This window comes from Manacus vitellinus, unplaced genomic scaffold, assembly GCF_001715985.3.
Source record: "Manacus vitellinus isolate BGI_N305 unplaced genomic scaffold, ASM171598v3 scaffold_77_pilon, whole genome shotgun sequence".
In the NCBI taxonomy this organism is placed as follows: Eukaryota; Metazoa; Chordata; class Aves; order Passeriformes; family Pipridae; genus Manacus; species Manacus vitellinus.
Window position 1 is genome coordinate 500,567 of NW_021940802.1, and position 13,005 is coordinate 513,571.

The 13,005-nt window shown below is 38.5% G+C and overlaps 1 protein-coding gene across 7 annotated transcripts in view; it reads left to right on the forward strand.

Annotated features, from left to right (window-relative positions):
- ATP2B2 (ATPase plasma membrane Ca2+ transporting 2) overlaps window positions 1-13,005 on the forward strand; it is a 360,194-nt gene that overhangs the window by 309,132 nt on the left and 38,057 nt on the right. For all 7 annotated transcript variants that reach the window (XM_018084874.1, XM_029964651.1, XM_018084876.2 and 4 more), the window contains 3 exons: window positions 3,399-3,578; window positions 5,258-5,345; window positions 12,280-12,386. In XM_018084874.1, the coding sequence (XP_017940363.1) occupies window positions 3,399-3,578; window positions 5,258-5,345; window positions 12,280-12,386 (375 nt within the window). The remainder of the gene's footprint in view (window positions 1-3,398; window positions 3,579-5,257; window positions 5,346-12,279; window positions 12,387-13,005) is intronic.

A 13,005-nucleotide genomic window follows, 5' to 3' on the forward strand; every position in this document is an offset into this window, starting at 1 on the left:
AAAAAAACCCAAAACACACAAAAATTAGAAATACTACTACAACTGCTGTTTTATTGATATTCTCAGCATTCGTGGATATCAGAATTTATTCTGACAGAAGTGATAGATTAAGTAATTCCAATGAAACAATCCAATCTCATGATCCTGGCAGCCTTTATCTTCACTTACATTACATTCCCATGTTTCCTGGGGAAGGCTCAGTTTTTCCTTTTCCCTAAGTTCATTGTTGGAGTTAACACATGGATAATGGTGTGTACAGAGCTGCTGTGGCACACGGCTCCTGTGCATCCATGGAATGTTTCCCCTTGGGAATCCCTGTGGGGTCAGTGGGGTCCTGCTGCTGTGGTTTCAGTGCTGCATCTGTTCTCGTGGTCCTGCTGGGAGCTCCCTTGCACTCACATCTCCTTCCGTGCATTAAAAGAAACTATTTGCACGAATTCTTCAACAATGATGTCCAGCAACTCTCCAGATTTGTCTGGAATGCCAACCATGGATGCCTGTGGCTTTTGCATTATTCCCAGGTTAATTCACACACCAGTTTACTTGTTAGTAGGAGCTGGATTTATCAAGCACTACTTGCTTGATATTTATATACACTGTGTGTGTGTTTTTTTATTTGTCTTTGATAAATACACAAGAAGAGAACAAATAAAATGATGTCTTGTTCCTGCAGAGGTCCTCTGTTGATTCTGACAGCCTTTCTGGCTTGATTTTAATGAGTCTGAACTGCCTTCCACTGATTTGCCAATGAACACCCACAGTCTGTTATTTCTGGGAGAAGAACGTAAATCACTTCCAAATTCTGCCATTTATTTGTCACCTGATTCAGAAGGAGATTCCTGCACTGGATGCTTTATGCATGCATGCATGCATTGGAAGTTTTTCTTTGCAGACAGAAAATAAACCAAGATATTGTACAATGTGTGCTTAAGCTCTGCAAAACTGATGGAAAATATCTGCTTCCACTGCCCACTCAGTCTGCCAACACTCTTTCTCCCTTACAGCAATAAAAAAATATGAACAATATTTTAACTGTAATTACTGTACACAGTATTTAATCAGATACCACCCACCAGCTGTCCAGAAAATGACAGAAGAGGAAGACAGAATGATTTCTCTCGTTATATGCAAGTTTGAGATGTGTTTGAAACTGGCTTGTCCTCCCCTGACCTTGTTTAATAGGACTGGCACTTTGTGGGAATAGACCATTTTTTTCTTTTTGCACTGTAATTTATTTTTCTCCTTCATGGTTCATACACTGTTCTGCTTTTCCAGATAGTCATCTAAATCTGTCATGTCCTATGCATGAGGGTCACCACAGTTAAAGTGGATACTAAGGGCATTTCAAATTGACAAATGGGATATAGTCAGGATTATTAATGTGGAAACTGGGTAGATCAGGAGTCATTTGCTTAAGTAATAGATTTAATCTGATTGTACATTCCTGTCTAGAAATCTATTTCATAATATTAAAAGGCTTGAGGTCCAAATAATGCTTCCAGGGTACAACTTTGTGGGAAGAATATTCTCAGCGAGAGATGAGGGAACTGGAAGATAAAACTCTGTCCCTGAATTCTTCCCTTGGTTCTGTAATTTGTATTGGCAGAGCCATTCTGCAAACAGCACGTTCTGGGGACACATTCTGAGAGTGGGGTGCTTTTCCTTGTAATCATGGGAAAAGCACTATTATGGTCCTCAATTAGGTGTTGGTTTGGTGAGGCATTTTGGAAAATAAAAGCTTCACAACTGCCTGTAATAAATATGCAGAAACATGATGTGAAATTATCCACTGATTAGAATAACCATGATCTAGGGTATGGTTTAAGGGTGAACAATTTCAGTCTGAGATATTCAGCTTTTGTGGCCCCAGGAAATCCTTAGGAGTGCAGAATTTGCCACTCTGGCTCAGAGCAAGGGTTGTCACGTAAATGCAGTTTCCTGCCCTCAGCAGTGTCACATCCTTGTGGCCACAGAGGAAATTAAAATATCTAGAAATGCACAAAATTAGCAGTGCAAGCTTGTAGATGGTGTCTCTTTTTCTTAACATTTTTCACACTAACAGATGAGATTAATCTACTCTAATTGGTGTTGAGTTCTGCAATATTCTTATATCTATGACAGAGGTTGTGACCAACAAGGTGCACTGAACTGGCAAGAAGAATATAGACAGGTTTTCATATTGTAACCAGTAATGTCCATTTTATTACCCTTTCTAAAATAGTTTTAAAAAAATATTTATTTATACACACACACACACATGTATATATATATATATTTATATTCATCTGTCCTTTTCTGTATTCTGTACTAAGGCAGTTCATTTTCCTGTAGCTCTGTGAAGGGCTTCAGTCATCATGATGAGTCCTTAGACCCTTCTAAGGTAAAAATGAAATTTAGAGAAGTGGTGATGTGTTGAACATACTTATTTAGGCTGTTCTTGATGTGTTAAACACTTTTCTTATTCTTCCCTGTCAAATAATATTGTTGTTTTTGTCTTGAAGAAATAATGCTTTCATAATAATGTAAAAATATCCTGAGACAGAATTAGTTGGTTAGTGATATTAATTTATAAATGAATCATGAATTATGATATAGTTTAAGGGAATGGATTTTTTTTTCCCCATCTGAAATTGAGCTGTAGACATGGAGCCTTTCTGTAGGCTTCATATACCCAAATAGCTGTATTAAAAGAGTTTTATTTAAATGTTAGGAATGAATCTCCCAGATCTTGTACATTTTAATTATAAAAATCTTTCTTTTCTTAAAAAATAAGATGTATATGATGCCAAGTCATTATACAGCTTCTGTATTAATCTCACAGACCCTGTTACACACTGAATACTCTCTCACTGTGCAACAGGGGAGCAGAACTAAAGTCATGTTTCATTTTTAAGGTTTTGAAATACAAAGAATATGGATGTGATTTTAAACTCCTATGTTTAGAAATTTCACCTGTTGATAAGCACAAATTAGTGTGATAGTGCTAAATTACAACAACTTTAAAAATAATCTTATTGAAACAAAACTTGACTCAGAAGTCAAATAATTGTCTGCATAAAATATGTGTATTCTGCATTCATATTCCCACGTATGTTTGGCTCAGCACACTGTACTTTGCTGCTGAAGGTCAATAAAGCTGCAGAGCACTCATTTGTATTCAAGTCAGGAGAAACTTTAGGCAACTGATCTAAAAGACAGGTTTTTTTGCTTCTTCATGCAGGGTTTGCCTTGCCCGTGGTGTAACCTCAATTCCCTGAGAGCCCAGTAACAATAATAAGCCATAACATGTCCGAGTTCTCTTTTTGCTTCACGAATTTCTCAGCCTCCAAACATTCCAGCTGGGAACACCTGACTGGCACTTCAGCTCTTACCTGGGAATTTTCTTCCCTGCTTGGCAGGTGCCAGAAGCCATAAGGAAGTGCCAGCGAGCCGGAATCACGGTCCGCATGGTCACCGGGGACAACATCAACACAGCCCGGGCCATCGCCATAAAGTGTGGCATCATCCACCCAGGAGAAGACTTTCTCTGCCTCGAAGGGAAAGAGTTCAACAGAAGGATCCGAAACGAGAAGGGAGAGGTAACTCATAGTCTAAATCCATGAATGTGTGTGCTGGGTTAAAGGTAAACCAGCAGGGGAAATGAGCTCAACTCAAAGGAGAGGGTATAAGTCAGAATAGCAATTTAATAAAATAATACAGTAAATACGATTATGCAGACAAACAGTTGGTTTTAACCCACAAAACCCAAATGTATAACCCAGCACCCTGGGGCATGAACAGAGTGCTGTTCCTTGGGCCCCGAGTCCAAAGGAAAAGAAGAGGGAAAAAACCTGTTGGTGAGAGTGCTGGTGCAGTCCAGTCGAGAGTGGTGATCTGCAGTCTGGTTGAGAGTGGTGGTCTGCAGTCTTCCTCTGGGTCCCACGAGTGGTTAAAAAAGTCCCAAGACTCCAAGATTATATATCTTCCAGTTCAGGCAGGAATGCTCAGTACCTCCCTCAGGGAGGGGAGTTCCACAATGGGTGTGAGGACAGGAGTATCCTCCTATCTCACAGTTCCACACTGGGTGTGAGGACAGGAGCACCCTCCTATCTCCAGGCCTCTGAACACCCAGTTTACAGCCTGAGGAGTCAGGGGTGCTCTGGGCAGAGGGTGTAAATGCTCTATTGATAACAGTTTCTGGGCAATGGCATGGAAGGCTGTAGAATACACAGTTTTGGGTTACACCCATCCAGTGATAAACTGCTCCCAGCTGTTCTAACTAGGACAATGCATTATTAGAAACCTGTGAGAACACTGCAATATTTCTCCTGTGCTGGTGTGTTCCTCGGATGGGTAAAGACTCCTTGGAAACATTGCTGCTTCTTCCTACCCCCAGCCTTTTCCAGTTCAAAACAGCAGTGAAATTCTAGTCTTTACTTTTCCTGATGCAGAGCCGGTATCAGTTCAGTGCTGGCCCAATTCTGAAGTTTTTAGATCCAGAGCACTGGTCTAAAAGAAATCAAAACTAAGCACATTAAAGGTTTGTAGTAAGGAGGAGAAGGGGCTCAACAACAATTTTGCTCCTAAAAACGCAGTCTGTTCTGAGAACCAGCTCCTCTCATTGCTTTAATTTATTCCACTTTATCTAATGTACTCACATTAACGATTTGCATAAAAATCTATTCTTCTGAGGATTTTTAACTCCTCATAAATGATGGAGCTCACGCACAGGATATTGGAAGTCAGCTCTAAAAAAGTAAAATCTATGCTGTCTCTTTGAGTCCATCATTAATGAGCAGACACAGTCCTTTACTCCTTGCACTGATGGATGGAATCCTGGGAATGTTGGTATATGCAGCAGATTTGTCCTTGTTCCTGTTGCTGTACAGAGAAAATTTTGCCGTTGTTGGTGCCAAATGAAGAACTTGGATTAAAATGAAGAGTATAGCAACAAACTTGTAAACATGTTTGATAAGCTTTGAGAAGTTCCCCAATCCTGTATCTGCAGTCATGTGGACTTATCCATAAAGATGTTAAGAAATGCTGATTAGATACTGTGCCAAAAATTTCCCTGTTAGTCAACAGCTGAGCTCTGGTAGTAATAAACTGCCTTTTTTGAGCTTGATGACTGTTGTAATTTCCCTGTGCTTTTGGAGAAAAGTTGCAGGTTTGAGCAGTGAATTGTCAGACACACAGACACAAATACATTATGCATTTTGCTAATCACAGGTTAATTGTTTTGGGTTTGGTTTTTTTTTTTGTGTGTTCCCCTCTCCAGATTGAGCAGGAGCGGATTGACAAAATCTGGCCAAAGCTCCGGGTTCTTGCTCGCTCGTCCCCCACGGACAAACACACTTTGGTGAAAGGTGGGTGTGTGGAAGTTAATGCCACAGTTACTGCAGCACATCATCTGCCTTGTAAAGATTTTGCTGTCACAAATATAGCTGAGTTGTTACCTTTAACTGCACATCTCTCCTTAATGCCAGGAAGTTTTCTCGGTAACCAGGTCACTGCTGTTTGTGCTCGGCCTCAGCCTTGAGGTGGAAAATAATAGGGAACTCTTTGGCAGGAGTAGGAGAAATACCAATAAGATGTTTGGCAAATAGATGTAGACAATCTCATATTTGCCTTGTGACTTCGAATTGGACTGGAATGAGGCCCTAGATGGGAAGGGAAAACGTGTGTTCGCTGGTCAGAAAGCAAATAGTGTTGAGAAACAGGGTGTTACTCATATCAACAAGAGGGGACACAGATTTTATAGTCTTTGCCTATACCTTTAAGATGAGAACAATCTCAGAGTGAATCAAGTCTCTCAAGTGCATCTGCTCTCCGACAATTATTTTTAAAGAATATTCCAAGATAAAGAAACTTTTCCTGTTACAACAGCAGATTTTGTGATGGTGTAACTCGGAGCTGCCCCCATTAGCATTCCATGAGTGGAGATGGGGATTTTGAGCCAATTCCCTGTTCCTATAGACTCACTAATTGTATGATTTGCACTGGCTTCCTTTAGATTTCTGGCTGTATTTTTAGAGTCTGTCCTGTAAAAACTGCACTATACAAATGATGTTCTCTCCCCGTGCTGTCTGCAGATGGAATGCTTCTGTGAAAGAGGGATTGGTTTCCAATTTTCTTTATAGAGCCTTTTTCATAACTGTAACTCGCAATTTTTGATGACTTGACATCTTATTCTGTTGACTTTGAAGCTCACACTTGAAAGCTGATGAAATCAGACAGTTTCTGATCAGCAAAAACGTCATTTTTAGCCCTGCTGGGATGGGGGATTGGCACAGGTGGAAGAACCATTGGCAGATGGCTCTTTCCTGGCTTCCTGAAGAAAGAGCTGGATTATTTTGCTAAGGCCCTGCAAGGTCTGGAGAGCCCCTTCTTAGCAAATCTTGGAGGAGCTAAAATTCAGGATAAGACCCAGCTGATCAGTGACACATTTTCAGTTGGTTGACTGCTTAAATAGTAATTCACATTTAGATGGGGAATCCTCTGGCTGTACAAGATTTCCTGGCCATGCCTCCATACATGACTGATTACAAAGGCTTTTGAGCATCATGGCATTTTTAAAAATGTCTGAATGTCTTTAGAGCAAAAGTTCCACTGTGAATTTGAAGATTGGATCAGTTGGGTCCTTTGGGATTGAAACTGGTGAGTGTGAAGAGCTCTGGAAACACTGAAATTCTCCTGAACAATCCATATCTTGTAAACCCTGGCACTAATGCTGGATAGGGCAGGTGGAGACATCCTGTTTAAACTCTATCTCCTCCTTTTCCATATATGTTTTATAATGTCCACAATTTATTAGTATAGTAGTAAAAATGTGTAATTTATAAATGATATACGTATTTGGGGGAGATGTGCTGGAAAACATTTTACTGATAGGTACTGAGGATTGAAAATGTTTGGAGAGCATTGTTAGCTCCATATATCAGGATGAAAACAGCACACAGTCAGCTGAAGTCTCCTCCCTTCACTTGTGCATATAAAATCCTGTCTTAGACCTCTTAAAGAACAGATAATAGTACAGCCTAATAGTTTATTTGTTTCAGAAACACAACAATTTGTGTTTCATTAAGTGGATTAAATAAGTCCCTTGGGAGTAGTCGTCTGAATGATTCAGGATTTTCCCTTAAGAGGAAAATGAAACCTTTTCCAGGAAAATTGAAATCAATAGAGAGCTGAAGAAAAAAAAAAAGGCAAGAAATTGTTGATGTTTTATAGCATATGCACTTTGACAATGCCAAAGATATTTACTACTGAATGCCATGTGCAACTGATACAATTAATGTTTTAAAGATGTGGCAAGGTCAAGTGACAGAGCAATTAAGTATGTAACGAAGTTCAAGAACAACTCTCTGGAAATCATGATAGAATTTTTTTGGCTGGTAATACCCCAGGGGCCATTAAAAGTTACAAGAAACTATTTAAATGTTCACTAGTTTTGGGCCTCTTGTTAAAATGTTATGTTTTTCTCAGACACTTGAGGGATCAAGAGGATTTTCTCTCCTTTGATGTATTCTATCTGCTCTGGGCTAAAAATACACGTCAGAAAATAAACTTTTTTCATATTTAATTTTTAATGACATGCAGCTGCTGGAGGGAATATTTTTTTTTTTCTCGTTAACATAGCACAATCCCACCCAGCAAAAGGATCATTTTTATTTTTCCTTTTTGTTTTTACTGCTGCTAAGGGACTAGAGGAAGGCATGGTTCAGCATTTCAGGCTGGGCACACGGTTGCTTTCAACTATTTATGGCTTTGAAGTAGAGGTAGATTGGAAAAAAAAATACTCTAAAGTGGTTTATTGTCACAAGCTGTTTAAGTGAAATAAAAATCTTAGATATCTCAGTCTCCTACTGAAATACAATATGGATTTTAAGGCACCTGTTGGTATTATTTCATATTTTTTACCCAATTTTAAAATATAACAAGTAAAAACACACATCATTTATACTGATATGTCCTTATAAAGTTATTGCTGAAATAATTCCAAATTGTCATTTTTTAAAAAAAAACACTATGGGAAGAATCTCTTTAGTGCTGATGGGAAATATCATCAGAAAGTGTAGAAGAAGATATAGAAGATAAAAGAAATATTCACTTTACCAGTTATACATATTTTCCAATATATTCAAATTGAACTGGAATTATTTTTGTGATATTGAAACATAATTTAAAAACCTCATATTTAAAAAATATTGAAATCAGATATTCTCATGTAAGGCTGGTTTGTTAACAAGCAGAAAAGGAACTTTAAAGAAGAAAAGATTAGTAATAATTACCCTTAATTACTAAAATATTTCAAATATTATTGCATGGGGTGGTATTATATTTACAACCTCATTAATGCCAACATGCCACGAGACTGGGTAGAATAACAAAAATACAGAAAAGTGCATCAATCGAAATTCTAAAATTAAATATCAGCACGTTGCAAGTTGCAACTGGGTTTGATTTCCATGGGAGAGAAAATGTCAAAGCTTGTTTTTCTTTAAATTCCTGTGAAGAAATATTCAGAAAGTTCACCTGTTCCACAACGTAAAAAACTTCAACCTGAAGCAAAGAACATAAAAATGGCTTAAAGAAAGTAGGAGCTCTCCTGCATTCGAGTCTGGAGGTCTGTGCTCTGTAAATACAGCCAGGGCTCTGTGGGGGGTGTGAAGTGCAGGGCTGGGGGGCACTGATGCCTTCAAGGTTCCCCTTTAGGGTTTCAGTGAAAAAACATTCGTGTTTAGTTTAGAAACCCTGGTGTTTTAGCTGTGTTCTGCTCTGCATTCTGATATCCTGAGCTTTGGGGGGGACTGTTCAGTTAACAATTGCCAGTGCTGTCTGTAATGTCAAATATAACATTTCCACATTACCCTTTAAAGCTCTATCCACACACGCACTTAAGCCCGTAACTAAAATGAATTTGAGTTTCCTCTTTCAGACAGACTTTCTAAATTCCTCTTAAATTAACAAGGAGGTTTGGCAGCATTAAAAACTAATCTGAAGAGAACATGAACATGAAAATATATTACTGCGTCTGCCTGTGTTCAGCTTGTCAAAGGAATATAAATCTGTGGATTTATATTTCTGGGAGGATCAGCTTTGCTAACACCTGAACTGGTGTGCACCTTGGAAATGCTCAGCTGCAGCTGAGTTTTTCCTGCCTGCCTGTTTGGAGTTAATCAGTTGAGACAGAAACAAACATATAAACCAGGATTATTTTTTTTTTTCCTCCCAGAGCCAAGGTTTTCTTACTGATGCACTCTAAGGGTGACAATGCAAGTGAGGATTGTTTAAATAGAGCAGCATTTACTCTACAATAAAGGGAGAACCTGAGGCTACATTTGATGGTTGTGATCTGAGCCATGGGTATAAATAGCTCCTTGTTAAAGGAATGGAAGAGGCATTGTTGGTTAATATTCTTTAAATTATTATCCTGAGTGCATTTGATTTAAGGCTTTCTTAATGTTAGATGGAGGGAGGTGGGAAATCCAGGATAAATTCCAGTTGCATATGCAGTGCTGGTACTTTTTATAGCAAGCTTATGCATACAGTGCCCTTCTTGACAGCTCTACATAGTTGTTTTATATATGATCTTTTCCCTCATCCAAAACAAACCGCTTGCCCTGAAAAACTTGTGCCTTATGCAAGTTCCGTGCCTCCTTCCCAAATTCCTGCCACGTCAGCAAAACCCCTGTGTGCAACACACTGTAATGTTATGCTCTAGGTGTGTTCCTGTGGCTGTAGAATAAAATTCTTTTTGACAGAAGAAAGTCATGGTCAAACAGCTTAAGATGAGGGACTTAAACAGCCAAGGCTGTTTTGGCAGGAAGCTTTGCTGAGAGTTTAAGAATTCTCCCGATGCACGTTGCAAACCTGTTTTTCTTAAAATACTGTGTGTAAACATCCAGCTGGAGTGAAGCAGTTTATTTTGAAGAAATTCCCTTAATGTTAGACATGGCTAATTAATACCAAAGCTTCTTTTTAACCACTTAGAGTGAATGGAAAGGCCAGGGAATGCTAAAGCAATGGTCATTCTCTCTCCTGGCCGTCTGTCAGGTCGTGTCCTCAGTTCCATTTTTCACTGAGCAGTTGATCTCCACAGCTCAGAACTGCAGAGGGAGAGCCTTTACTGGGCATCACTCTTCTCTTTGGTCTCCTTACACTGTTTGTAAATATTAGATAGTTGTTAATATTATATGTTACTCAATACTGAAGAAAATCCTTCAGGTGAAAACTTATCACAGCCATGAACGGAGTGATGTTAAAAAATATAAAAAGTAAATGTGTTTGGAAGGAGGTGAGTGCTGGAAAGAAGGCAAACATTCAGCAGTGCGAGGAAGGGGAGGGGGAACAGATTAAAAAGAGCAGGCAGAAGTCAGAGAGCGTAAGTGTGGCTGTGATAAATCCTCTGAATCCCAAATTATCGCTACTGCTCCATTTTAGAAATTTGTCTGACAGTTTTGCAAAGACCTTCTCTCTTCCCATGGATAGCACTGAGATCCATCCCCATAATATTGTGCCATGCATTGCCATATTTCTGATGGCATTGCACTGCAGGTCTGGGGCTCAGATGCTGGTGATAACTGAGACCATTTTATCTCTATTTTTCTATGGCTGCTGGTTATGAAGTTCCATGATCTGGGTTTATCCCAGCTGCACAGTTTGCTTTTAGGGATAAAAATTACTACTAAACCTTGAGAATGACTACCAAACCCTGTAAATTACTTAGGAGCATCCAGCAATTGGCTGATGCAGGGCAGTGGTAGTATAGTCATCAACATTAGTCACTATTTATAGCCATTTATATCTATTAGGAGATTATTAGAACCTCCTCAACTTGATTTGAGTTGTGCTCCCATTTGGAACTCAGTTAGCAGAAGATTTAACAATTTTTTGTTCAGAAACCTCAACTATTAATTTAACATCAAAGGATGCATAAATAATAAAAGGGGAAGACCAAGATAAATGTTTTTAGTAGTAATGAGAGATGATGTCCCTGTTTACTTAATAATACCAAAGGCAAATCACCCCAACAAACTGCAAGCTGTAATTGTAAGATCTTATCAGAATAATGTGCCATTTATCTGAGATAGGTTTTTTTTTCTGATTTTCATAAGTCTGAAAAATACAGGGCACTAACTGCTTCCACACTGCTCTGCAATCTTCTGGTGCCTGATAAGCCTGAACCTTGCCAAGAGGCAGCTATTGCTCTGTAATCTGCAATTTCCTATTTCTGGTTAGTTATCTGATATGTGAGTGATTTTTTATTTTTTTTCACAGTAGAGTGAAAGCTTTTCACACTGGGTAGGTTTTTGATAATTGTTTTTAGAGGTTATGACTTTGTGCAAAATGCTTTAGCATAAGGAATTTTGTCATTTCTCCCCCTAAGTTATTAATATGGAGAGGTGTTCTTGTATCCTATACAATAATCCTGTGTTCTGGACCCATATTCAAATGGACTCTGATATGGTAATAAAAACATGAGTGGTGAATGATCCATCCACATCCTGTTAAAAAACTGGGCTGTTTCTGTAGCCATAGAAAAATTCTTCATTCTTTTCCTTACTTTCCCTATCTGCATAAGTGGAAAATACTTCCCTGCAGGCTAGTTGTGTGAAAATTGATTCACCAAGTGAGAAGTGCTTTCTTTTCTCCAATAATCTCAAAATGAAAGTAGAAATTATTTTATTATGTCTATTTATTAAAATGTTTGGCTCCAGAATTTAAAGAATTATTTCCTACCTTCTTAATCGTTGCTTGGCAGAATTGAACACGGCTGTTTAAATGCTCATCTGGCTGCAGCTAAATCAAATTCAGCAGTGATGTTTCTTATCTTTAGGTTAAACTGACTGCCAGAAGGCCTTCTAGTAAAGCTGGTATTACAGTTTGGGCACAGTTTGGGAGAGCCTTAAGCAATCAGGTCTTAAAAACTTAAGTCTTTGGCAAATCCTTTCCATATATCAGAGTGATGGGTTTACTGTGACACATAATTTTAAATAGTAAAAACCTTCCAAAAGGACATAATGAGCTGATCTCATTCCCTTTGAAGTCTGTGCAGGTTTTGTTGATGTGTTGGTGATGCAGGATCAGAACTTTCCATGTAATTTCTAATAGTGATGTCTAGTAGTGTAAGAGTGATGACACTGCTTTCATCATTATTTTCCTTCAAGATCAACTCTGTAAGACTTGTGTGGTATTATGAGCTCTATATGATCCAGGCCCTGCTTTTTTGGAGGGATGTTTTATCTTGCTGATTATTTTCCATCTGTCTGTACCCACACTCCTGTCCATGTTCTGCAGGTATCATTGACAGCACACAGGTGGAGCAGAGGCAGGTGGTAGCTGTGACTGGGGATGGAACCAACGATGGACCAGCACTTAAAAAAGCTGATGTTGGCTTTGCAATGGTATAATCTCCAGCATATTTGTTGGTATTTGTGTCATTAGAAATGTTTTTCGTTCATTAAATGTTAAGTTGCTTAGTTGTTACTTGTCAGTGAAGACATATATTGGAGGGAGTGAGTCATGTTGCATCAGAATCCTTTAATTTACTGTGTCAGATTCACTGCTGTTGCATATTTTGATACTTTTTCAATTACTTTACCTAAAGTAATTCTTGGCTATATGCAGAATCCTGTGTCCATACAGAAAAATGAAGTATTTTCTTCCCAACAGTAGAATACTATTTAGCTTTGGTAAAATCTATCACTAAACATAAAGATGTCTTCCAAGTGTACTCTGACTGTATATATTAAGATACATCATTTTAATTTTTGTTACCGATTCTGATGATATATATTTATAAAATCCTCCATGATAAAAATAACTCAGAAGATCATTAGTTATTAAGCTGATAACTTAAAACACTCAGAACTATCATCACATGAATTCCACTGCTCTGTCAGTTCCCTTTTCTGCGTCCTTATTCACTTCAAAAATAGACCAAATGAGCTGCATTCCAGCAAATATAAAATGCAGAATATACTCAGCAGCCACTGTTACTATGCTGGGAAACCTTCGTACAAC